The sequence below is a fragment of the Panthera leo genome, chromosome C2 (genome assembly GCF_018350215.1).
Source record: "Panthera leo isolate Ple1 chromosome C2, P.leo_Ple1_pat1.1, whole genome shotgun sequence".
Taxonomy (NCBI): Eukaryota; Metazoa; Chordata; class Mammalia; order Carnivora; family Felidae; genus Panthera; species Panthera leo.
The window spans coordinates 125,826,686-125,854,357 of record NC_056687.1 but is presented as its reverse complement, the minus strand read 5'-3'; the positions used below and the strand labels follow the sequence as shown (position 1 = coordinate 125,854,357).

At 35.3% G+C, this 27,672-nt stretch overlaps 1 protein-coding gene across 8 annotated transcripts in view; it reads left to right on the top strand.

Moving 5' to 3' along the window:
• NCK1 (NCK adaptor protein 1) overlaps nucleotides 1–27,303 on the top strand; it is an 89,233-nt gene extending 61,930 nt beyond the window's left edge. For 5 of the 8 annotated variants that reach the window (XM_042903593.1, XM_042903590.1, XM_042903591.1 and 2 more), the window contains 3 exons: nucleotides 3,618–3,861; nucleotides 20,000–20,712; nucleotides 22,694–27,303. In XM_042903593.1, coding sequence (XP_042759527.1) covers nucleotides 3,636–3,861; nucleotides 20,000–20,712; nucleotides 22,694–22,888 — 1,134 coding nt within the window. In that variant the 5' untranslated portion in view covers nucleotides 3,618–3,635 and the 3' untranslated portion in view covers nucleotides 22,889–27,303. Of the gene's footprint in view, nucleotides 1–9; nucleotides 35–3,617; nucleotides 3,862–6,333; nucleotides 6,848–16,980; nucleotides 17,702–19,999; nucleotides 20,713–22,693 lie in introns of those variants that run through there. The other 3 variants (XM_042903595.1, XM_042903597.1, XM_042903598.1) reach the window with 3 other exon arrangements.
• The last annotated feature ends 369 nt before the right edge of the window (nucleotides 27,304–27,672 follow it).

The window sequence follows — 27,672 nt, the reverse complement described above, 5'->3', positions numbered from 1 at the left end:
GCTCAACCAACTGAGCCACCAAGGCGCCCCAATGGTATTGCATTTTTGATTTTGGTGTCCATGTGTTCCTTCATAGAATATAGAAATACAGTTGATTTTTGCATGTTGATCTTGTGTCCTGTGACCTTGCTGAATTCACTAGTTAGTACTGGGATGGAGTTTTTTTGTTTTTGTTTTTTTTGGGTTTTTTTGGGTAGCTTTCTTAGAATCTGTGTTATCAGTCATGTCCTCTGCAGATAAGGAGAGTTTTATTTCTTCTTTTCTCATCTGTGTGTTGTTTATATCCTTTACTTGCCTTGCTGAACTGGCTAAAACTTACAACACTTTGTTGAATAAGAGTAGTGAGAGTGGATATCTTTACCTTGTTCTTGATTGTAGGAGGAAGGTATCTGTCTTTAACCATTAAGTATGTTGTTAGCTGTAGGTTTTTTGTAGATCCCATTTATCAAGTTGAGGAAGTTCCCTTCTATTTCTGTTTTTCTGAGAACTTTTATCATGGGTATTGAATTTGTCAGATGCTTTTTCTGCATTGAGTAATATGCTCATATGATTTTTCTTGGCTTGTTAATGTGAATTATACTGTTTAATATTTGAATATTGAACCAGCTTTGTATCCCTGGAAAAAACCCTGCTGGATCATGGCATATTAATTCTTTTTATATACTGCTGAATTCCACTTGCTTATATATTTTTTAAGGATATTTGCATCTATATTAATGAGGGATATTGGTTGGTCATTTTTTCATACTGTTGTTGTCTAGTTTTGACATCAGGGTAATACCAACTTCAAAGATAAATTGGGAAATATTTCTCCCTCTACTATTTCCTAGAAGAGATAATGTAGAACTGGTGTAAGTTTTTTAAATAATTGGTAGATTTCTTGAGTGAAGTCATCTGGACCTGAAGATTTCTTTTGGGGGGTAAAGTTTTATATTATGAATTTAATTTCCTGAATAGTTATGGGGCTATTCAAATTATATAGTTTATAATGAGTGTGTTTTGATAATTTGTATTTTTTGAAGAATTGGTCCATTTCCTCTAAGTTGTCAAATTTATGTGTGTGGAGTGTTTATAGAATTCCCTTATTATTATCCTTTTGATGGGAAGGAATGACTTTGATTAACCCAAATAGAGCTTTGAAGCTAGAGTCAGTCCTCCCCAATTGCATGGCTAAAACAATAATAGTGAGGTGACAATTAGAAGGATAATTGAGATATTGTGAGGAAATGAGAAAGTTCTGGGTATACAACCTACAGCGCCATCACACCAACTCTTAAATTTAATAAAATATCATTTGCCGGTTTTATATGATTACTCTTCTAAGTAAATTTTAAACTTGGTTTGTCACATTTCAAAATAAATTCCACTGGGACCTGCAATTAAATTTCATTAAATTTATAGATTAATTATAAGGGTGTGTGTGTGTGTGTGTGTACGTGCGCACGCACGTGCGTGCGCACATGCAGGTTCCCACAGGGAAGGAATCAGAGTCAGTGCTTAAGTATGCCCGAAAAAAAAAAATCCTCTGCTTTTTATTGCCTCAGAAAATTTATCACTCATTGCTGTATATTTTTGCATCATGTGCTAGTAATTATTTAGACTTGGTTGTAACTTATTTGGAAGTGAAGTAATTTCATACAGAAAAGTTGCAGGAATACAAATTGATTTTTCTGATTTCTCCCTGTTCATTGTTTTTTTAATACCACATCATCCTCTTATTTTAGCATTATTAGTTATTTCACTGCTTTACATACTTGAGTCATTCTTTCCAAAGAATATATGGTAGGTTTTGAGGCCTTGCATTGCCCCCCAAAAAGTATCTACCTTATAAACACAAAACTATCTACACTTGAATGCTAGTGAATGTTGAATTCTAGATTAAAATGCATTTCTTTGAGAACATTGAACAACTTGCTTCATTGTTGAGAAAGGAGAATGCTATTCAATATCCAAACCCAAAAGCTTAATTTATTTGCTTGCTAAGCCAGAGATAGCTTTTCATGTATGATAATCTCTCTGAAGAAAGTAGGGAGCTGAACTAGTAAGTTCAAGAGTGAGTTAGACTTGTAAATTTCCTTTCTTTTTTCTGAAAGAGTTTGTGTAAATTGGAATTACAATTCCTTGTATTTTAATAGAACTTGCCTATAAAACTGTGTGGTTTTAATGAACATCAGGATGTTCATTATGGGAAGGTTTCTTAATGACTAAGATTGAATGCTAGTACCTTTTTAGTTTTTATTTTTCTATAAATTTGCACATTTTAGTTTTCAGATTTATTAATAAAGTTGCTTATAGTATTGCCAGGTGTTTTGAATGTCTGAAGCATCCATAATTAGGACTCCCTTTTCATTCTTGGTATTTGGGTATGTTTTTCCTTTATTCATTTATCAGTCTTGCCAAACTATGTCCATTTTTAGTCATGGCAAAGAACTACCTTTGTATTCTATTGAGCCTTTCTCCTATAACATTGTTTTCTGTTTCATTAAATTCTACTTTTATTTGTATTACTTCATTTTTTCTACTTTATATTTTACTTTTCTAACTGCTTAAGACAGATGCTCAGTTCATTAATTTAAGATTTTCTGATTTTTCTGATGTAACTATTTACAACTAGGATTTCTCTATATATAGTCCTTTTGCTGCATCCCACAGATTGGCTATGTAGTCTTTTTATTACTTTACTTCTCTAAATATTTTCACAATTCTATTATAATTTCTTCTTTGACTCAAAGTTTTAGAAGTTTCCAAACAGGAGGTTTTTAAAAAGCTCTTTTTGTTATGGTTGTCAGAGAATATGGTTGTAGGATACCAAGTACTTGAAAGTTACTGGGACTTTCTCTATTGCCTAACATTTGATCAATTTGTATGTTTATTCCATTTGTATTATCTTTGGAAGTAATATATGTGTATGTTTATTAGATCAGATTAATAGTTTTGCTGTCAGTTCTTTTTTTTTTTTTTTTAAGTTTATTTTGAGAGAGAGAGAGAGACAGTGCACATGTACAAGCAGGGAAGAGGCAGAGGGAGAGAGATAATAGGAAGCAGGCCCTGCGCTATCAAGCATGGATCCCCTCACGGGGCTCCATCCCACAAGCTGTGAGATTGTGACCTGAGCTGAAATCAAGAGTCTGGTGCTTAACCACTGAGCCACCCAGCCACCCCTTGATGTCAGTTCTTACCTAGCCTTACTAATTTTTTTTTGTCTCCTTGATTTATACTGAGATGAGTATGTTAAAAATTGTCCTCTGTGATAATGGAGTTGTCTACTTTTCCTGTGGTTCTATCAATCTATTTTGGAACTATGTTAATAGGTACATATAAGTTTAGCTGTTAAATATATTTCATAACATCTTCTATTATGTATTGAACTAGTTTTTGTAGTGAACTTCTTTATTACTGGTAATGGTTTGCCTTAAAGTCCTTTTGTGTGTTATTAATATAGCTACACTAGTTTTGTTTTGATTAGTATTAGTATTGCCTGTTTTTTTTGTGTTTTTTCATATTTTTCCTTTAATCCTTTCAGGGCTCTTAGGGTTTTGGTGTATCTCATTTGAAAAGCATGTATACTACTACTAATTAATTAAACCTCATAAAAAATGTTTTCTATGTGGTTACAGTGCTGAAGCTGCTGAAAGATGGCAGAAGAAGTGGTGGTAATAGCCAAATTTGATTATGTGGCCCAACAAGAACAAGAGCTGGACATTAAGAAGAATGAGAGATTATGGCTTCTGGATGACTCTAAATCCTGGTGGCGAGTTCGAAACTCCATGAATAAAACGGGTTTTGTGCCTTCTAACTATGTGGAAAGGAAAAACAGTGCTCGGAAAGCATCTATTGTAAAAAACCTAAAGGATACCTTAGGTAAGTTATTTTGTATTAAAACACCAACAATACTTTTTTTTTTTAATAGTTTCTTTTAATTTGTATTTATTTTTGAGAGAGAGACAAGAGCATGAATGGGGGAGGGACAGAGAGAGAGGGAGACACAGAATCTGAAGCAGGCTCCAGTCTCCGAGCTGTCAGCACAGAGCCCAACGCGAGGCTTGAACTCACAGACCATGAATGAGATCATGACATGAGCCTAAGTCAGATGCTTAACTGACTGAGCTACCCAGGCACCCCAACAATACATTCTTTTAAATGGATGCTAGAGCTTGGTTTTTTGTACAGAATTTTGGCAGCATTGGGCAGAATTGACCAGAGAAGACCAGGACTAGAATTTCAGGTAGGCCAGGTAAGTTTGGCTTGTAGCAGGTATTCAAGTCAGAAGACTGTTAAAGGTCATAAGTGTTAGTGGGTATTTTCTATAAATCTAGCTGATGTTCAAGGGCCAAACCAGAGTGGTGCTAAATAGCAGAACTGACTTCTAGCCTGTACTCCTTGAATCATGAGTGCCTGTTGGAGTGTAGGTAGATTCTGCATTTAAGTGAGACAAGGATAAATGAGGGAGATTTAGAATTGCTTCCATGGCGTTAAGGCAACTTATTTAACTTGGCATATTGCTGTATTTTAACCTTTAATAGCTTACATTTCGAATTTTGCTCTCAAAAACAAACCATCATTTTATTCTTCCATTTGATGAGAGTTTTAAATTGTGAATCATTACTGTAGATTAGCATATACCAAACTGATGTCTTTCCTATTTTGTTTTTCTTTTTTGCCTCTAACTGTAGTTTGTTTTTACTAGCCCTCCATTAGGACCAGAGATAATGGAACCCATTTCACACTGGGCTTGGCTGAGCTGATAGGAAGGAAATATGCACAGATGAGGACTGGCCTCTTTTTTCTTTTAATTTAAACTCTCCTTAGCTGACAGGAAGGAATTGGGAGGGACAGAATTTCATTTTTGGTATTCAGGCAAACATGCTGTTACTTAGTGGTCCTTTGTCTATATGTAGAAGAGAAAGTAAAATTTTTCCTTGCAGAGATAGTTTGGGAATAATGTGGCATGATTAACAAATATGAAATATTATTGACTAACTGCTTTATATTTTATTTCTTAAACATAATTGTTATTCTAGACTAGAGTGTTCTTTCAGTTATCAGCAATAGAAGACAAATAGCAAAAACTAAAATATAGTATAACTCAAAGTAAATATAAAATGTTAGAATATTGGTTTGTGTGATAATAACATTTCCAGTATTCTAAAGGTAGTTTAATAACGAGTTATTAATCTGAATTTTCACCGTAACTTTTAACTGTGTATCTGAGGTTACCTTTTATTATGATTTTAAGGTTTTACAAATGAGACCATTATTATTAGTTTTTTTTAATTAAGGTTTTTTTTAATTTTAGAGAGCACAAGCAGGGGCGGGGAGTGAGAGAGAGGGGCGGGGGGAGTCAGTCTCAAGCAGGCTCCACACTCTGTGCAGAGCCCATTACAGGGCTTGATCCCATGCGCAGAGCCCCATGTGGGGCTGGAACTCATGAACCATGAGATCATGACTTGAGCAGAAATCAAGAGTCGGACACTCAACTGACTGAGCCACCCAGGCACCCTTATTAGTTTTTAGTATTCGTTTTTTAAGTGGAAGACAAAATCAGAAGACTTTCCTTGACTAGCTGAAGACACCAGAGTTAGAATCAGGAATACTTCTGATTTTGTAAATATTGGACACTTACTTAAAGCATGTAGATCAGAAGTATTGGGGAAAATTAAGGTAACTTCTATCAAGAAAGTATGCCTCATAGTGATGAAGACACAGAAAGGACTAGGGCTACACCTAGATAGACTTTTTTGTTCCTTTTTAAAGGATACTGATATCCTGGGACTAGAGCAGATGTGTAAACAAAAGATTGTGAAAAACCTTAATATCATAGAGCAAAGAAGAAAAATATCCCACTTTTAGATACTATTGCATATAAATTTATAAAGCCCAACTAGATAGGGGCACCTGGGTGGCTCAGTCTGTTGAGTGTCCGATTCTTGATTTCAGTTCAGATCATGATCTCCTGTTTCATGAGTTCCAGTCCTGCATGGGGCTCTGTGCTGGCAGTATGGAGCTTGCATGGGATTCTCTCTCTTCCTCTCTCTCTGCCCCTTCCCTGCTCATGCTCTCTCTCTCTCAATAAATAGACATTAAAAAAAAAAAAAAAAACAATTTTATATATGTATATAAAAAGCCTAACTAGATAGAATTTTTATTATTTGTTAACACTCCTGGGAAACCTTGTATACTATTTTCTGATATTATTAAGATAATTTTGGCAAGACTTTAAGTTCTAGGATATCTCTGTTAACTTTATTACTATATTACATTTATTGCTGCCTATATTGCAGGGTACTTGAAAGCATTTGTTTTATATTAATGATTTTTAGTTCTCCTTTATAATGATGTATATCCACCTTTTGTATCAGATTGCCTTCTCTTTGTATTTCTAACCCCCTTTTTGGTAACTTAAATGTCCCATGTAGTTAATGGTTTTGTTTGACAATGATTATGCTGGTGGAGACTTTGTTTGAAAGTTAAGAAAGAAAAGGAGAAAACAAAAGAAAGCGTGAATTCATGAATATATTTTCAACTACTGAAAATACATGCTTTAAAGCTTCTTCCAAAATAAGGCTGAATAATAAGGTAACATTTGTGGCCATGATGATATACTTGTTTTACAGGTTCTGTTTTAGTTCAGAGGGGAAAGAGTTTTGGAAGGAGAGAAGCCTCAGAAAGGCTTTCTATTCCCTGGGTGTGGGCCAAGTCACATGGATTGGGTGTGGGGAGTTTCAGTGTTGCAGAACAGACCAGGAAGCTCACTGAAATTATCCTGAGCTGTGTTAACAGACTGACAAAAGAGAACACGGGTTTTTATTCAAAATGGATTGGTTAAACGTCTTTAAAGATTTTTTCAGTAAGTTCATCTGTTTATTAAATCCATACTTTTCTTGTAGTTTTTGAGTTAGATATTTCACTTTAGTGAATTTAAAGAAATACTGTATGGAGAGAACCAGGTGCATTTATATAATAGGCTGGTGCTTTGTATTGTCTATGATACATAAGCTAAATGGTGATACTTCATAAAATATTAGTTTTGACTTGATAAGTAAAATAGTTTTAAAATGCTTTAGTTCCAATGTTTAAATAATAAGTAGGAAAAGGATATAAATGAGTTTGCAGTTTTAATTTGGTAACTTTGAACTTAGCATAGACATTTGAAGTGTTAAATTGTAAACATATTAAAAATGTGAAGAAACGAACGGATTAGGTGAGCAAGTTCCTTCAGCCTCAATATTTGAATTAACATGATATTGTTTTAGTACCTTTTACCTAGATTTTAGAGAAACAGTGTAGAAAATAATATTGAATAAAGCAGCAGTAAAAGGAATGTTTTGATTTAATCAATGTAAGATTGCTAGAAGCTGCTATTTTGGTAAATGTGAGATTTTCTATTTTGAAATGAGTTGGAGAGCAGCTGCATCCAAAGAAAATGAAAATACTGAAAAGCATGGTGAATTATTGGGATTGTTTTTGAGTTCATTTTATAAAGTAATACTAATACTAACTTATAAGAGCCTAATGTGTATATTTGCTGATGGCCTTTTTATGATCTTACGATAGTGAACTTGATTTGATCTCTTTGAACATTTGCTTGGTGTTTCTAGAAAAATGAACAGAGGAGTTGTTGTAGAAGTTTCTTATGCATAAGGAATCTAGGGAAACAAAGAGTAACCTGTTGAGAGATTTCAGGGAAAGGGCAAAATGGAAAAGGAGCAAGTACTTTGTTGAAAAGAATACTGTAATTGTACTATTAAGACTCATTTGTTTCTTCAGTTAACTTTGGTGGCCAAGTGAATCCTTCTGGAATAGATCTCCTTTGTTTACTTTTTGGGAAGTTAATACATTTTTAGATCCACTTTTTGGATTAGTTTTCCTTTTAGAAAGCTTATTAATTTATTCATTCATTTATCAACATATTTTTCTTGAGAGCCAACTGCAAGCCAGATAAAAATTATAGAATGAAAAACTAATACTAACTCTCATGGAACTTAACATGGTGAGGAGGTAGATGGTAGTGGTTATTTAATATTGATAATACAGTGGATTTCATGTCTCAGTTTGGTCGTAAATGATGTTGACCATAAATCAACTATAGAAATGGTATAAAAAGAATATATTGTATCATTAAGATGGTGATTCATTATATACTATCAATTCAATAATAACATCATCATTTACTCTTTTGTCTTAGAAAGTTGATAATCTTAAAAACGTTTGTAGACTGAGGGTCAGGGTTTATAACCAAGGTATTCCTTTTCTCATTACCTGCAGCAAGCCAAAGCTTGAATTTATTTTGCTTTGCAGTAGAAGATACAGTGTATCTTTGTGTGGTGGCTAGAATAAAAAAAGAGGGCTCAGGATTTTAGGTAAAACAGAATAATCAAAAACAATAATTTATTTTATTTCATATAGATGAAATGAACAGATAAAAATACAAAAATTTAAGTAAAATTTGTAATGGGAAAGGTGCTTGGGCAGCTCAGTTGGTTAAGCATCGGACTCTTGATTTAAGCTCAGGTCATGATCTCACAGTTCATGGGATTGAGCCCCAAGTTGGGTTTTGTACTGATAGTGTGGAGCCTGCTTGGGATTCTTTCTCTCTCCCTGTCTCTCTCTCTCTCTCTCTCTCTCTCTCTCTCAGTCTCTCTCTCTCAATCTCTCTCTCTCTCTCTCTCTCTCTCTCTCCTTCTCTCTCTGTCCCTTCCCTGCTCATGGGCACATGCACTTTTTTCTCTCTCTCTGTCAGATAAACTTGTAATGAAAAGAACACCATTTATATGTATTTAGAATTCCCTAGTTGTGCTCCCAAATGTACCCCTTACTTAGCCATGTGGTTGAAGGTATATAACTAAACTTCCCTGATTTCTTATTCCTTATTTGTGAAGGAGAGAGTTAGGCAAGACTAGATGATCCTGGGAAGTCCCTTCTAATTCCGAAAGTCTTATAATCCTGGTAAACCACTGATGAGTTTTACGTGTGATAGAAATCAGGGGGAAATCCATGAGGGAAAGAGAACTAGTTTTGAAGAAGTAGGAACATAAGAACAGAACTATATAGTTCCTTAAAGAATTAGAAGGATCAGTAGTACTTTCTTCAGCTTCCTTTTATTGAACATTTATTTAGTCAGTGATTTAGATGGAGGAAAAGTGACATGCTTAAAATAAAGAAGAGCTAATGCTGGAAAAATAATACATTGGGTTCAGATATATGTTTGAAACGTAAAAACTGAGAAATAAACAAGGTGAATCGGGACAGACATTAATGTAAAATTCTAATTAATTTGAACTAATTTAAAATTTTTAGTTACTTAAAATTGTTTTTAATGTTTATTTTTGAGAGAGAGACAGACAGTGCATGAACGGGGCAGGGGCAGAGAGAGACGGAGACCCAGAATTCAAAGCAAGCTCTAGGCTCTAAGCTGTCAACACAGAGCCTGACACGGGGCTCGAACCCATAAGCTCGTGAGATCATGATCCGAAGCTGGATGCCCAACTTGACTGAGCCACCCAGGCTCCCCAAAGTAAAAATTTTAAAAGGAATTAAAAAGATTGCTGAGAACCTGGCTTGGCAGGATTTTATATCAGTAAAAGACTTATCAAGAGCTGCTGTGATAATGTGGGTGCTAAAGAATTTCAATGCAGTTCATGATAACATTAATTCAGATCTTTGCAGTTCAAGTGAAAGGATGCAAATAGCTACTTCATGTGTGTGTGTGCTGGCCAAATAAAACATGTGACATAGTTGTCCACTTTGGATAGATACATACTTGAACTGTGGTATTGAGAAAACTTAGATGCTTCCAAATACTGGCATCCAGTATTGCAGTATCAAGGATCTGCAAACCAGGTTACATAAACGTAGTTATGGGTACAAAGATTTGCCTTAGGAAGAGGACAGTTGTCATGTGACTGGAATATTCACAATGCTCAACTAGATTCTTAAAAATTAGATTCTTAAAAACTTTGTTAATAATACATTGTTTTGGCCAAGAAACAGTACTATAGGAGGAAAGAAGTAAGACCAGTGGGTAAGAGTGAGGGGAAGATTGGAAGCTATACCAATACTTTTGGTTTTATTTTTAAAAAAGCTAATGATAAAAATTGATAAAGTTTTGGAGTGGTGGCAGGGTTTGGAGCTGATGGCCAAGAAAGTACTCTTGAAGATGTCTTTAGTGCAAAAAGGTGGTCTTATTAAAGCACGGGGACTGGACCTGTGGGCAGAAAGAGCTGCCCTGGGACCGTGACTGGTTATATACTTGGGAGTTGGGGGAGGTAAAGTCAAAAGGGCGTTTCCAAAGAGATTTTCTTCTGCTAAAGAAGACTCAAAGGATACTGGAGGCCTAGGGTTTTTTGTTTGTTTGTTTGTTTTTTGTCAAGCTAGCATTGTTCTTCTTTTTAGCAAAGCATTAACGTTAAGATAGTAGGGAGTTCCTGGAGAAATGTTTTTTTACTCTGCCAGCCTCAAGTATTTGTCAGTAGGCTGCAGGTTATAAGGAAATTTAATTTTATCTGCCATTTCCTTCTGCCTTTGTTTCCCACATCAAAAATGACTGCCTCAGAATTGTGCACATCCTTAGTGCTGAGACCTGAGCATTCCCTTCCAACTCTGGCCAGGTCTAGTTATAAAATGCAATAATAAATATATAAGTGTTTTTGAAAAATTAAGTGCCAGAAGCACTAGGAGTAATAACTACTATTGATTAATGGAGTGCCTGCCATGTGCTATGCACTGTGCTGAGTGCTTTACATATAAACTTAAAAAAAAAAAATTTTTTTTTTTTAAATTCATGCAGTAGGTATTTACCACACACCACCATTTCACAAACCAGGAAACTGGAGTTTAAAGAAAATTAAATAACTTGACCAAGATCAAATTGACCAGTAAATAGCAGGACTAAAATTTAAATTTAGGGTTTCATTAGACTTTTCCTAGTTGTACCCATTATGACTAAAGAGTAGAGGAAGAATTAGAGTCAGATAAGCAATGGATTAGTAGGATTTGACACAAAAGAGACTAAGATTAGGAGGATTGTGTAGGACTAACTATGAAGTTGAGAAGAATTTAGAAAAGGTAATACCTTGATCTGAGGGAGCTTGCTTATTGTGGAATGATCTCATTATTGCTGATTATAACATAGTTGAGAAATTAAGAGAAACTGATATTTACATTTGTATAATTTTGTAAAGTACTTTTCCATGCATTTTCTCATTGTTAACAAGAAATCGGAAGGACCATTTTTTAGCAAATAGAGAGAGAGGGCAATAATAAACAGGTTCTTCCCAAAGAGTTGGAAGCAGAGGGGGGAAAAGGCAAGCTTTCGATTATACATACATTTGTCAGTCATTCCCATGATGAACATTAATAGAACACTTAATATGGGCCAGACTGTGGAAGTAGGTGATTAAAAACATGGTGTTTGATCTCAAAGAAATAAATATGGGTATACAGAGGGTTGAACATTGTGGTAAAAATATTTACAAAGAGCAGTAATGCCACAAAGGAGAAATATATCTGTTCTGTTTTGGGGAGAGAGGGAAAATTTCCAGTGAGAAGAAGATACCTTGTTTGAGTCTTGAGGAATGAGGGTGGCAAGTGTTTGAAATAAAATACATTGTGGGCAAAGGCTCAGAGTCTTTCAAGAGCATGAGTTTTTTTGGGTATTGAAGCGCTTATATGCCTGTAGCATTAGTGTGAGGTTGAAGAAATGCTCACAAGAGAGACAGAGGGTTTTGTGTTGCATAGAAAAACAAATATTCTAAGCTTATGGTTTTTTCCCTGAAATATTTCTGGCCTCTGAGATTAAAATAGGTTGTTTTCAGTGTTTTCCATGAGTCTGTCCAAAAATTCTTCATTCTTTTTTTGACAGTGTATAATTAGTCTTAGACATCTTTTTCAGAATTAAAAAAAAATATTTTGAAACTAGCCTTTAGCTTCAAGTTTAAAATTTGGATATATATCACTCTTCAATTTTAATCAATGTAGCAAACGTTTATTGAGTATCTGGTATGCACACAGTTCTAAATAGCATAGGAAATGCAGAAGATTATTGAGACATGGAATGCTCCTTTCCGGAAGCTGATGACTAGTAGATGAGCTTAAAAGACTTGTATGCTGTCATACAAGTACCTCAGAAGTACAGGGTGCTGGGTGCTTTAAAAAGGAGAGCTTACATCATTGGCGGATGATGGTGGGAAATGAAGTATGTTGGAAAACATAACATGGGAAATGAATAAAATAATTTGAAATGGCACTTCTTGAATGGGTAAGTTTTTGATAGGGAGAAGTTTTAATAAGGTTTTGGGAAGAAACTAGCAAATAAGGCAAAGGAAGATTGAAATGTTATTTATTCAGGGGACTTAAGTGACCCATTTTTATTAAGATTTAGGATAGTTTATCAAAGCTAGAACAAACATTCCTAAAATTCATATGGAACCACAAAAGACCCCGAATAGCCAAAGTAATACTGAAAAAGAAAACCAAAGCAGCAGCATCACAATCCCAGACTTTAGCCTTTACTACACAAAGCTGTAATCATCAAGACAGTATGGTATTGGCACAAAAACAGACACATAGACCAGTGGAACAGAATAGAGAACCCAGAATTGGACCTACAAATGAATGGCCAACTGATCTTTGACAAAGCAGGAAAGAGTATCCAGTGGAAAAAAGACCGTCTCTTTAGCAAATGGTACTGGGAGAACTGGGCAGCAACATGCAGAAGAAAGATACAGGATAATTGCAGGGCATTATGGGAAGAATCTTTTATTTAACATTTATATCTGTACTGTGCTCTTACTTTACCTTATTTTATTCACTTCTTACAACACTATCATGGTAAGTGGTGTTTTCTCCATTTCTAAACTCAGAAAAATGAAATCATTTGCTCAAATTTCCACAGTAAGTGGTATAGCTGGGATTTGAACCCAAAGGCTCATATAAAGTCGATGCTGTTTTCATTACTCTGTACCATAAGCCTAGAAAGGAAGGGTGAGGACATTCTGGAGAGGGCTATAGATTCTAGGAAGAGTACTTCTCTTAATTTGATAGGTATGAAGAGCCACTGTTGGCTTTTGAGCAATAATATCATCTGATTGCAACTATATTTACAGTTAGATGGATGATGGGTAGAAGTGGGACAGATTGGATTAGTAAGGAAACTAGTTTAGAGGGTATTGAAGACTCAAGCACAACAAAATGGGCCTGAAATAGTGTGCAAATAGTGGGAATAGAAAGTGTTGGCAGAAAGGGAATAAGGATTTGATGCAGGAATCTTTTTAAGAAAGAAAATTTGTATGAGGTATAAATCATATAACAAAATGAATCTTTTTAAAGTGTGTTGTGCAACCATCATATCTAGTTCCAAACCATTTTTATGACTCCCCCCCCCCCCCCAAAAAAAAAAAAAAAACAACCCATTCCCATTAAGCGGTCACTACCCATTACCCTATCTCTTTATCCCATGGTAATTGATAATCTGCTTGCTGTCTGTCTGGATTTACATTCTGGCTATTTCATGTAAATGGAATCATAAAATATGTTATCTTGTGTCTAGTTTCTTTCACTTGGCCTTTTGTTTTTGAGGTTTATCTGTTGTAGCATATATCAGTGCTTCATTCCTTTTATGGCTGAATAATATTCCATTAAATGGGTATGTACTGTGTTTTGTTTATCCATTAATCTGTTGATGGACACTTGGGTTGTTTCTACCTTTTGGTTATTGTGTATAGGGAAGCTATGAACATTTGGGTACAAGTATTGGAATATCTGTTTTCAGTTCTTTTGAGTATATACCTAGGAGTGGAATTACTGGATCATATGGTAATTATGTTTTTAACATTGTGAAGAACCATTACGTTGTTTTCCACAGCAGTTGTAACATTTTATACTTTGATCAACAGTGTAAGAAGGGTTCCAGTTTTCCCATATCCTCACCAACACTTGTTATTTTCCTTTTTTGTTGGTTTGGTTTGGTTATAGCTATCCTAATTGGTGTGAAGTGGTATTTCATTTTGGTTTTGATTTGTATTTCTCTAATGACTAATGATGTTGAACATCTTTTCATGTGCTTTTTGGGCATTTGTATATCTTTGTTGGGGAAATGTTTGTTCAAGTGTTTTGTCCACTGTCGAAATAGGTTCTTTTTGTTGCTAGGTTCTAAGTTCTTTAGATGTTCTGGATATAGACTGTAATATTTATTTATTTATTTGTTTATTTAAGAAAGAGAGCACAAGTGAGCAAGGGGCAGAGAGAGAGAGAAATGGGGCTCACCTGGGGCTCATGCTTTACCCAAAGCGGGGCTCATGCTCACCCAATGTGAAACTCGAACTCATGAACTGTGAGATCATGACCTGAGCCGAAGTAGGATGCTTAACAACTGAGCCACCCAGGTGCCCTATTTATTTATTATTGCTTATGCTTTTGGGGTCAAATCTAAGAATTCATTGCTAATACACAGGTCATGAAGATTTTCCTCTGTGTTTTCTTTGGAGGATTTTAAAGTTTTAACTCTTATATTTGAGTATTTTATCCATTTTGAGTTAATTTTTGTTTGTGAAATAGGAGTCTAACTTCATTCTTTAGCATGTAGATATCCGTTTCTCCTTGCACCATTTGTTAAAGAGACTATTCTTTCCCCCATAAATGGCCTTGGCACCCTTGTTGAAAATCAGTTGACCACAGATGTAGGAATTTATCTCAGGGCTCTCACCTCTATTCTGTTGGTCTATATGTCTGTCCTTTTGTGCCAGTAGCATACTGTTTTGAATACTTTGGCTGAGTAGTAAGTTTTGAAATTGGGAAGTGTGAATCCTTCTGTTTTATTTTCATTTTTAAAGATTGTTTTGGTTATTTGGTGTCCCTTGCAATTCCATATGAATTTTAGAATCAGCATTTTCATTTCTGTAAAAAGTATTGGAACTTTGGTAAGGATTAAATGGAAGCTGTGGATCACGTTGGTTAGTTATTGCCATGTAAAACTATTAAGCCTTCAAGTCCATAATACAGAATGTCTTACCATTTATTTAGTCTACTTTAATTTCTTTCAGCAGTACTTTGTAGTGTTCAGTATACTGGTCTTGTATCTCCTTGATTAATAAATTTAACCTATGTATTTTATTCTTAATGCTATTATAAATGGAATTGTTTCCTCAATTTCCTCTTCAGATTGTTCACTGCTGCTGTGCAGAAATACAACTGGTTTTTGTGTGTTGATTTTGTATCTTGCAACTCTGCTAAATTTGTTTAATGTAACATTTTTTGTGTGTGGATTTTTTTAGGATATTCTCTGTATATGGTTATGTCATCTGCAAATAAAGATGATTTTACTTCTTCCTTTCTGGTTTGGATGTCTTTTATTTCATTCTCTTGCCTAATTGCCCTGGCTAGCACTTCTAGTACAGTGTTGAATAGAGGTGGATGAAAGGGCATCCATGTCTTGTTCTTGATCTTAGCTTTCAGTCTTTTACCATTGAGTGTGTTGTTAACTGTAGGTTTTTTTAAATAGATGCCCTTTATGATATTGAGGAAATTGCCTTATATTCCTAGTTTGCTGATACTCTTTATCGTGAAAGGATGTTAGATTTTATCCGTTGCTTTTTCTGTATCAGTTGAGACGATCATGTGGGTTTTTTCCCTCTGTTGTATTAATGTAGTATATAATGTTGATTTTCATGTGTTGAACTACTCTTACATTCCTGGGACAAATCACCCTTTATCATGATGTACACTTCTGTTAATATGCTGCTATATTGTTTGCTAGTATAGATTAACCCTGTTTTTGCAGATTCCATATTTGTGAATTGGGCTCCTTGTTAAAACTTATTTATAAGCCCTCAAATCGATAGTTGTGATGCCTTTGTGGACTTGTGCAGAGTGGCAGAAATTTTGAGTTGCCTGATGCACATGTTGTCAGCTGAGGTTGAACAAGGTGATGCTCTGCCTTTTTTGTTTCAGCTCTCATATTGTAAATAAGTGTCCTTTATGCAGTCTGTTTAGTGCCATGATTTTTGCATTCTTGTGCTTTTAAAAAAGTCTCTATATTGTAGAACTGTCAGTTTCTTTCTTTAATTCTGTCAGTTTTTGCTTTGTATGTCTTGGGGTTCTCTTGTTAGGCATGTATAATATTTGTAATTACTATGTTTTCTTGATGGATTGACCCTTTTATCAATATATAATGTCTGTCTTCATCTTCTGTAACAACTTTTGTCTTGAAGTCTGTGTTGTCTGATACTAACAGACAGCTGTGCCACCCCAGCTCTCTTTTGGTTACCATTGTCATGGACCATCTTTTTCCATCCTTTCATTTTCCAACCTGTCTGTATCTCTGGATCTAAAGTGAGTGCTTATAGATAGCATAGAGTTGGATCTTATTTTTAAATCCATTCTGCCAGTGTCTGTCCCTTTAATCCAGTATTTTAATTCATTTATGTTTAAAGTAATTACCCATAAGGAAGGCCTTCTGCTGTTTTGCTCTTTATTTTCTACAGGTCTTAAGCCTTTTCTCTCCTCATTTCCTGTATTACTGTCTTGTTTTGTAATTGATTTTTTTTTCTGATGTACCATTTTCCCTTCTCATTTCTTTTCTTATATATGTTTTAGTATTTCCTTAGTGATTACCGTGAGGATTACCATTAACATCTTAACTTTTTAGCAGTCAAGTTTAAATTAATGGAAATTTAGCTGGTATGCAAAACTATTCCTTTGTAGTTCCATTTTTATACATTGTGTGCCCATTTACCTAGATTTGAAATTACTATTTTCTACATTTGTATCTTAAATCATATAGGAAAAAAGGATGTACAAGTCAAAAGTCTAATACTACTGGCTTTTATATTTATGAATGGAGCTACCTTTACTGTGTTCTTTATTTCCTCATATGGCTTCAGGTTACTTTTCAGTGTCTTTTCATTTTAGCCTGGAGGACTTTATTTAGCATTTCTTGTAGCACAAGTCTAGTGTGACAAACTCCTTCAATTTTTGTTTATGTAGGAGTGTCTTAATTTCTCCTTCATTTCTAAACAGCAGTTTTGCTAATTATAGAATTCTTGGTTGACAGTTTTCTAGTATCAGATTCTACCCCCTTCCTAGGGTTTGATGTTGCTTCTAATTGTGCGTTGTTGTTTGCTTGTTTAGTGACTTCCCTAAACTGTTTTTGTAAAGTCTGTATTCTTTGTCGTGTGTGGCCTCTGAAGGTGCTGTTCTGTCTTTTCCTTCCTTCAGTCTATCTGTTCCTTATCCTGGTCGTTGTCCCTTACCCCAACGTGCTGCATCAATTAAATGATTTCAGTAAAAGAATGGGAATGTTCCAGGTCCAGTGAAACCAAGGCAAGCCATTGTGCCAGTCCTTCACGTGGCTGCCAGACAGGTTGAAACTCACAATCACAATTCTTTGAGAATAAGCTCCCTCTGGCATTAGAAGTGCCAGTTGCTGTCCTCAAAGCCATTGTGGGCAGGCAATTTGAAATGCCACAGCATTCTCTTACTTCAGAGCAGCAGCTTTTTTCACTAAGCCTTGCCCTAGTTTTTGTAAGGGTTTTCTAAGTTCTTTTTTTTTTTACTAGATTCCAGAGTGCTGCAGAAGTTTATTCTGACAGTATCTGCCAGCTCATTAATTAGTTTTTTGGATGGATGGAGCCCTAGAATTAATTCCCTATTCTGTCAGAAATCTCTGATGTGAGGATTTTTCAGGATGATATCATGAATACCACAAGTAAGGAAGTTGGGAGGGAGGGAGTTGATTTATGGGTATGGGAGAGGCTAGTTTCATTTGGAAAAGAGTGTTGTACTTGAGGTGCTAAGAGTACAATCTGGTAGATGTATAGCAATGTCTGAATTGTGGTGCTTGAATTCCAGAAAGAGCTTAAAACTGCAAAGAGACCTTGGAGTTTTCTATATAGAAGTTGTGGAAGATGAAAGTATAAGATTTCTTTGAAGTAGAGTGGAAGTCCAGGCACTGTATCTTGGGAAACACTTTTCAACTATAAGAAATCATTCACTTTTTCATTCAGCAAACATTCACTTTGTTCCTATTACTAGTGTGGGCACTGGAGATACAAAGGTACCAAGATCTAGTTTTCTAGTTTTCTGTCTTCAAGAAACAAGTATGATGCAATTTTATAACAAGGTTTAGAGGAGCCCGGACAGATGCACACAAGAATATTTAGTCACTAGGGAATGCAGGAGGCTTTTAGGGAAGTTAAAAGAGACAACAGTAGAGAGAGTAATCTGTGATCTTAGTTGCCACATAAAGAGTTTGAAAAGAATGAGGACTCTAAAAAGGTACTGATTTGGCAGTAAAGAAATGACACAGTTTTTATAAGAATGGTTTAATGAGTGGTTTTTGTAGAATGGTAAAGATTAAAGGACCAGATCATAAGGGGTTAGGGAATGAGTGCTTGAGTGGTAAAGAAGTTGAAGGAGGGGCACCTGGGTGGCTCAGTCAGTTAAGCATCCGACTTCAGCTCAGGTCATGATCTCATGGTTCCTGGGATCGAGCCCCGTGTCAGTCCTGTGCTGACAGCTCAAAGTCTGGAGCCTGCTTTGGATTCTGTGTCTCCCTGCCTCTCTCTGCCCTTCCCCTGCTTGTGTTCTGTCTCTGTCTCAAAAATAAACATTAAAAAAAATTTTTTTAAGTTGAAGGAAAAAACACCTTTTTAACAATTTTTTTAAATGTTTCTTTCTTTTTTGAGAGAGAGACAGAGTGCGAGCAGGGGCAGGGGCAGAGAGAGAGGGAGACACAGAATCTGAAGCAGGTTCTAGGCTCTGAGCTGTCAGCACAGAGCCCGACATGGGGCTCGAATCCACGAATGGCGAAATCATGACCTGAACCGAAGTCGTGGCACTTATCTAACTGCGCCACCCAGGCACCCCAGGGAGACACCTCTTTAAAGAATGGTGTAGTTCAAGAGGAGTAGCAGAGTTGAAGTAACTTTATTTTGGAATAGAAGTGGTCTGAGTTTGATTTTAGACAGTAGAAGGGAATAAGAAGGAGGAAAGCAAGGATGGTCAAGAGTCCCAAAAGCAGCAGGAACAATGGTATTTAAGAACCCAGAAGGATCGGAGGTTGAAAACTTGCATGAAGAAAAAGAGGGTAATAAAGAGTTTTAAGATAGAAGGTTTGAGAAACTTTTTAAATGCCTCAGTTCTGTCAGTAAAAACACAACACAAAATTATGTGTAAGAAATGATCAGCAGTGAAAATGCATGACCAAAGTTGATGTAGCATATATTTAGGGTGATAATATTCTTTGGTGCTTTTCCCACTTCTTTCAACAAATATATATTAGGCATCTACCATGTACTAAACATTGTCTAAGATTCTTGGTGTGATATTTGTGAACAAAGTAAAAAAAAAATCCTGTCCTTTAGGAGCATACTTGTGAATAGTGTGAGGGAAACAAACAAGTAAATAATATATTATTTTAAAATAAACATAATGAGGTAAATAGGGAAACATGGATCTGGGAACTAAGAAAGCAAATGGAAGGAGTACCCAGACATAACTACAATTTTATATTGCATATCAAGTTGTAATTTGTTGTTCTATTTCAGTACAGCTAATTGTAGAATCAAGATTAATAAAATAAAACAATAATATGGGTTTGGTGGAGCCTTCATTACTTATGTTGTAGATGTGAGAGAAATAATCTATATTTACATTTGGAAGAATTCTTGTTAATTTAGGAAAACTGTCATTATGTTACACAATTATTTCAGCACCTTTGGTGAGAGAAAAGATGAGAAGGTAAACTGTCATACAATAACTTCATTTACACGTTTGGTTATGAAAAGAGAATTTATGAAGGAAGTCAAAAGATACAAACCTCCAGTTATAAACAAGTCATGGAGATGTAAAAAGAAAGGGGAAAAAAAGAAGAAAGAAATTTGTTATCTAACTTTAAAGGCTTAAAAGAACTACAGAGTTGAGGATATTTTTTAATAATGAATGAATTGGGTTTTTCGGTTATCATTGTCTTATAATCTCTTATTACTCTTTTTTATACCAACAGGCATTGGAAAAGTGAAAAGAAAACCTAGTGTGCCAGATTCTGCATCTCCTGCTGATGAAAGCTTTGTTGACCCAGGGGAACGCCTCTATGACCTCAATATGCCTGCTTATGTGAAATTTAACTACATGGCAGAGAGAGAAGATGAATTATCATTGATAAAAGGGACAAAGGTTATTGTCATGGAGAAATGCAGTGATGGGTGGTGGCGGGGTAGCTACAATGGACAAGTTGGATGGTTCCCTTCAAACTATGTAACTGAGGAAGGCGACAGTCCTTTGGGTGACCATGTGGGTTCCCTGTCAGAGAAATTAGCAGCAGTTGTCAATAACCTAAATACTGGGCAAGTGTTGCATGTGGTACAGGCTCTTTACCCATTCAGTTCGTCCAATGATGAAGAACTTAATTTTGAGAAAGGAGATGTAATGGATGTTATTGAAAAACCTGAAAATGACCCTGAATGGTGGAAATGCAGGAAGATCAATGGAATGGTTGGTCTGGTGCCAAAAAACTATGTTACCATTATGCAGAATAATCCATTAACCTCAGGTTTGGAACCATCACCTCCGCAATGTGATTACATTAGGCCTTCACTCACTGGAAAATTTGCTGGCAATCCATGGTATTATGGGAAGGTCACCAGGCATCAAGCAGAAATGGCATTAAATGAAAGAGGGCATGAAGGTGATTTCCTCATTCGTGATAGTGAATCTTCGGTAAGTTGGTTTTCAAAGGTAAATGGAAATAGAGCTCTGAGTAGTAAAAAATAAATAAATAGAAAATTGGAGAGGTTCAGTTGCTTCCCTAAAATTAGCCAGGCAGTAAGTTGGGACATAAACTTAACATGTTCCAAAGCTAAAGTCAGTATTGTTTCCAACCTTATTTTGAATAAAATATAGCCCAGCAGTGATACCTCACTGGATTATTCGGCCTTGTTTAAGTCTGTTGGTCTTGCATTTCTGAAATACCTTCTGTCGCATTAAACTGAAAAATGGAGAAAGTTGAACCCTGGATTCTTCATTCAGAGTAAAGCAATGCAGTAGACTAAACTAGGAAAACATGTCTTAAATTGCATATTGGATGCACTGTCATCCTTCTAGTAAAGAAAATCCATAAATTAAAACAATTGAAATTTAAGTTTCTTCATAAACTGGTTGTTTGGAAGTTGGAATTCACTTATTATTTACCTGAAAAACCTATTTTAATACTCAGTGTATTTGAAATGCATTTGCAATAAAAGATAATTTTATTCTAGCACTAGTAAAACAGTAAAACTATAAAACCACAAAAATTGAAAGAAAATAGCTATATGGGCTCTTGGTTAGGGTATTAGAAATTTGATGATACTTATTTCCGTTTAAAATGGTCTTTATTTTCCCTTTTAAAAGGATACCACTACTTTTCCACTTTCAGATCATTAGTATTGGCTTTGTTTCTGTGTATCTGGTTGTACAGAGGTGAAGGTGTGATTGTGCAAAAGACTGAAAGTCAGAAGAAAACCTGTCTGGTGTGAGTGTGTGCACATTCATATGATGTGTCTATATTTAAGAGGGAGGGAGGAAAGAAGAGGGAGAAATCAAGGCTAATTGAACTGCTTGATACAAAGTTCAGGAAATGTTACCCCTCAGGAAGAGCAGGATTGATGATAGGGAAGAGTGGTGGGATTTGTTTTCTGTTAGATGCCTGACCTGGTCCTGCTTTCTAGGACAAGCAGTGGGTAATAGGTGTTAGGAAGGGAGTGACCCTAGAGCAGGTAGTAAGAGTAACCATACGAATAGGGTATTTCCAGGAAGCCCACTGTTCGAAACTTTGGCAGTAACTATATAAATGGAGGCTTTTAGACTGTTCAGGAAAGTGTTAGGTTAAAAAAACCAAACAAACAAAAAAACTCAGAAAGTAGCTTGATTGCAGAATACTATGTATTTTCTTGTGGTGGGTAATTGAGCACTGATATTAGCCAAAATACACCATTTTACCAGTAGAATTTTTAAAGTAAAGGTCTCAAACAGGCATATTTTCTTTGACCTGAGCAATATTTTTAAACATTTGAATTTGTATTTAAATATTGAGATTTATTATAAAAATTCAGATGACAGACTTCCTTTTGAAATTGGAGGGCCTGCCAAAATTGCCTATATTCCTATAAAGCAGCAATCACAGCTAAGTGGATTGGCCTTTGGATTGGCCATGGACTGTTGTTCCTCCTTGTCTGTCCACTCTGACTTGTTTACATGTCTTTTTCCCCTTGTAGGCATTTGAGTTTATGATTTCTCATTAGTGTCTTACTGTCTGAGAATTCAGAGCATTATCTCAGTCTGTAGGATAGCTACTATTAGCCCACATTTTCTCATGTGTTGCTCCAATAGTCTGATAGGAGAAAAGCTAGCTCTTGTGTCCCAGATGTTAAACTAAAGGATTTGCTGGTGGGTGTTAGAGCATATTATTTAAGAGACTTTGGAGACTGCTTGAGTTTGAATCCTGCTCTCTTATTAACTAGATGGATGATTTTTAGTTTCTCTTGGCCTCAGTTTTGTCATCTCTAAAATAGGTTTGTTAGAAGTTGTAAAGGAGATAATCTATGTAAATAATTTAATTAGAGCCTTAGTAAGTGCTCAGATTTTAGCTATTATTAGTTTAATATAAAAATGGTAATAGATGTCTTTCATAATGTTTACCCTACCTGTTTTTTTCTTTTAGCCAAATGATTTCTCTGTATCACTAAAAGCACAAGGGAAAAACAAGCATTTTAAAGTTCAACTAAAAGAGACTGTCTACTGTATTGGGCAGCGTAAATTCAGCACCATGGAAGAACTTGTAGAACATTACAAAAAGGCACCAATTTTTACAAGTGAACAAGGAGAAAAACTGTATCTTATCAAGCATTTGTCATGATAATACTGACCAGAAGTGACTGCTACACAGCTATAATTCGTCACATAATTGAAGACTGAGAAAATGTCAGTCCAGTCATGCTTGATTGGAAATTGCTTTCTAACTCTACATGAGAATGACTATAATACATAAGTATTTTTATTATAACTCAGCCCATACATATATACTACATATGCAAAGCATCTGCACAAAGCAATTCCTTATCCTTGGTCTTCTTTTTTATTGTTTTCTTTGCTGTTTTTCTTTTTGCTTCTAATATTAAGGTTTTATATTTTGAGAAAATGATGCAGATCAGAAGTCTTTATATGGAAGAATTTATTGGTTTTTTTTTTTTCCCTTTATTTCCCTGTAAGGGACCATGTTAGTCATTTCCGCAGTGGTTTCTCTTCATATAAAATTATTATATCATTATATGGCATATGCTAAAATAAATTTCATGGAGAATGTTGATCTTTTCTGTGACTAAATAGCAATAATAAATGGAAAATTAGAAATTATTTTCAGGTATTTGTCGTAAGCCATTGTAAATATCAAGGATGTTGTGTCTTCCATTTAAAAAAAAATTATTGTCTTCATTGTAAAGCAAAACAAATGGGATATAGGTTAGAAAATATGTCTTGTATACTTTTAATTTACAGCTATTGGAAACAAAAATCTCTGAATTTCTAAGATTTTTTGAGAGGGTGCTTCTTTCTTAACTGGTTATTCAGGAGAATAAAACAGTGTCTGAGATACTTAGCTTTTCAAACTCTAAGTGGATGCTTTAGTGTTATATTATTCTTTCTCTGTTGTTATTTTACCAAGGCATCTTGTTTTGGGGTATGTTTATATCTATGTCAGTGTGAAAAAAGCTGTGGCCAAATGTTGGGAAAATAGGAGGCAGTGAGTTACTTGGTTTCTTCCCACCTCTGAACATCAGTAATTACCAGGCATGGTATTTCTACTATTTTCATTTCCTCCTTTTAGCTTTGAGTTTTGTCGACTGAGATACTAAAATTGATTATACCTGAGGAAAAAATGGAATGTGCCAAATGGTTAGAGAAAGTTATTTTTAAAATCTTACTTTTGCAGGGGTTTCTATTAGGTTTTTGTTTACTAACAAGCAGAAGTTTTGGGAGACTACTCTGGAGTATTGAATCTACTTCTGCAGGTCACAGAAGAAAGAAAACAGCTGTATTTTGTGGTCTTAGCTCCCCAACCCCACATTATTAATTCTGGAATTTAAATTTAAGCAAAGTAACCTTCAATATTTTAATTAAAATGCTTACTAAAGCCATATAACTTAACTAGGAAATCATACGATATTTTCAAAAACTCCCCAGTGCTTCCTAAGCAAATAAATGTTTCTGTTCTTCAGTATGTTCTAGATAAGCATTTCATACAACAAAATTACTGATGTTAAAATTGAAGTCCAATTCATGAGGTTTCTGGTTTTGTGTTTTTAAAATTATTTTAAATATTTTTTATTCTTTAAATCTTAAAATCATTTAAAGACTTACATTGCCACTGGGTGGCAGCCCTGGCTTCTCCCACTAAGTAACAGGAGTCTGCAAATATAATTAAGACATCGATGTACAATATTTCATTTTCATCACATCTGCTTTTAAAAGCCTTTCAGTTCATATTTCATTCTTTGTCAGTCTCCCTTTTTTATTAAGATTATTAGTGGACAAGTGTAATGGAAATAAAAGTCATGTATACATACCTTTTTTGCTATAAAATCACTTGAAGTTGAGAATAGTTTTAAAGTGGTTATAAATATGACTAGGTAGTAAACAACTTTTTATTTAATTTTAAACATTTGACAATGCTTTCTTTTTCTCCATTTTCCCCCAGTCTTTTTTTTTTTAATCAATTAATACTTTGTATCACAGTCACGAACTATTTATAGCAAACTCTGCTGAGCTTATGTTAAGATTTTGAGAAAGCAGCTAGGAATGGGGTAACACTGGAAGTAGATTGCACATTTATGTGCCACAGTCAGATTTATAATAACTAGAGAGTTCCCAGATAGCCCCTATGACCATGTTAAGAAGCACTGCGTTTACTCATCTTCAGCTCATCAGAGTTGGGCACATGATTGTTCAACAAAACAGAGCTTGAACAGCATCCAGTAGGTGAGGCAGGCAGAGCAGGCTGTATAACTCTTCCCATTTGTCAAAGCAGACAAGAGAAAACCTATTCCACACAGATATAAAAGGTATCATCATTCATCTTTTTCTGTTGCCACATTTTTCTTCTTTCAAGTCCTATAGTTTCTCAAGACCAGGTGGATTTGCACCAGGTGGCCTGCAAATGCCAGGGAGATGATGAGCCAATAATATCTATTGTGTGCTCTTGTTATTATGGGATGAAAACCTCACTGGGAACTGTGGAATTTTGTACTTAAATGTTTTTTCAGTTTTTTAAAAGTCTTAAACCAGTCTTTACATCAATGGCTGTTTTTATAAGCATGAATTTTATTTGGAGCAATTTTAAGAAGAAGGAAAAAAACCTTAGAAAACATGTACATAGCTAGCTAGTAGCAGGACTTTATTGGAAACCAGGTTTCCTTATTCCCAGCCTGGTACATCCTGTATCATACCACATTGCCCTCTGTGTGCTTGCTTTAGACTAAGGAGAGTTCTGGGAAGAGCAGTATTACAGAAATTTTCTTCCACATAGAAGGAGACACTTGGCCATCAATTTAAACACAGATAACACACACACATAACCCTGCCCAACCCACTTCTATAAATAACTTCTCCAAAATCTTGGAAGAACTTATTTCAGAACTTTATATAAGTTCAATAATGAATAGCTTTTTGCAGTAGCTGTTAATTGGTCATAAGTTGTTAGGATTCAGCTGGATATATATGAACACATAATGTATCTTTTACTATGAACAGTAACACAGGTGCGTAGTGTAATTCAAGACAGTGTCACAGGTATATCACTGAAAACAGGAAGACTAATCCATTGCTATTGCTGGAAGAAGAAAAAGGCCTAGCAGATGAGTAACTTGGGTTGTTAGGAAAAGACCATCCTTATAGATCTGTGGCACATAAATTATCTCCAGCTTTAATGCTCTCATTCTGTCATCTAATCCAGAGATTGCAAAGAAGTAGGGGCACTACTGTCAGCTTAAGTACTTTTGTGAGAATTAGGAAACCTCTTTCCCCTGCCCCATCAATGCAAGCCCAGCCTTTTTCCTTGTTGAAAAGTCCAAATTTCATCACTACCCCTTTCCCACATCTTGGCCAGGTGCCCTGTTCAGGGTACAGCCAAATAGGAATATAGCCCACACAGTGCTTTAAACAGTAATTGTTAACATTTAAAAATTGGGGAATTTCACATAAAATTCAGAATTCTGGTTTACCTTGAATAATAAGCTGGCAATCCTAGAGTCGAATTCCCACAAGGTGACTATTGGATAGAACCTAATGTGAATGGTCCCCTTGTGTTTACTGATGTACCTGGTAAAAAACAAACCCCCCCCAAAAAAACTCTATTAATCTACTTCCCAACCTTTACCCCCCCCAGTTCATGTTTCCAAATGTAGTTTTTGTTAGACCCTATCTTTCCTGTAACATGGATTTTTTTGGTTTAGAATCTGGAAACTCTCATTTTTCAGAAACACCTTAGATGCAATGTCCAAATCAGCAAATTAGAAATGTAGTATTACAACATGCTTTAACTTAACTCATCTTTAATATCATGGTTTTACAACTGTAGTCATTTCTTCCTTAAAGGACATTTGATACAAGAGAAATGACATCTTCATTTTATGTTCTGAAGAGCATCCAGTGGACTTTTTAAAAAAAATACAACATTACTGCTAGGGAAAACCATTATTTGATTCTACTCTGGGCAAGTAGGAAGCTTCTGTGTTCTCATAAGCTGGTTCTATTGGTTCAGCAAGTTTATCTGATTCAACTCCCTCATCTTCTAAACACGTGCAGACCAGTATGCTATGCATACTCCACACCCTAATTTCTTGTTACACGACCTAAACCAAGTGACCAAGGAACCGAAATACATTTTTCTAGTTTACTAACGAGATGTTCTTTTGATCTGAAAGTGTACACCGTTTGCCAAGACTTTTTTGTTTAAGGAGTAGAACCTAAAATGAAATTGTGAGATTTTGAAGGACAGAAGGAGTTTCGATTATAATTGGCCGTGTTCATAGAGGTAAATGTTTTAAGCCAAAGTGCCCTTTTAAAAATGTTTGTTGGCCAGTATGTTGATGCTTTCATTATCAAATATTTCAGAATTGGCCTGTTGCCTACAGTGGCATAGCACATTTAATTTACCTACCGGTCTGGCTTGTTTTTAAATGTTTCTCTCAAATTACTTTTTAAGCTGTTTTTAAAACTAGGTAAAGCTGGACTCAGCATTTTGTAATGTTGCTAATTTTATTTGTAGTTATAACCACAGAAGACAAAAAGAGTAGCCAATTTCCTTTATTTCATGTTTTCTGGTACCTTTTGGAATCAATGACTGAAGTAGGAAAACATAAATAGACAAAATGGACATCTAAGGTAAAGATTATCTAGTTGGTTTAAATAAATTTCTGGGCTGGCTCTACAAAAATTTGTATCTGGAAAAGTTGCAGATAGCCTTTGGGAAATTATGGTGACGGGTGGGTTCCAGAATAAGACTGAAGTGTTCTCTATTTTGGAGGAATGATTATTAATTGATTTTCTTGAATTCTTTGGAAGAAATTTGTAATCCCTGAATATTCAAGCCTGTTGTTTCTAGGAGAGTGTAATGCCAAATTTTACTTGTTTTGATATGTTTTCTAG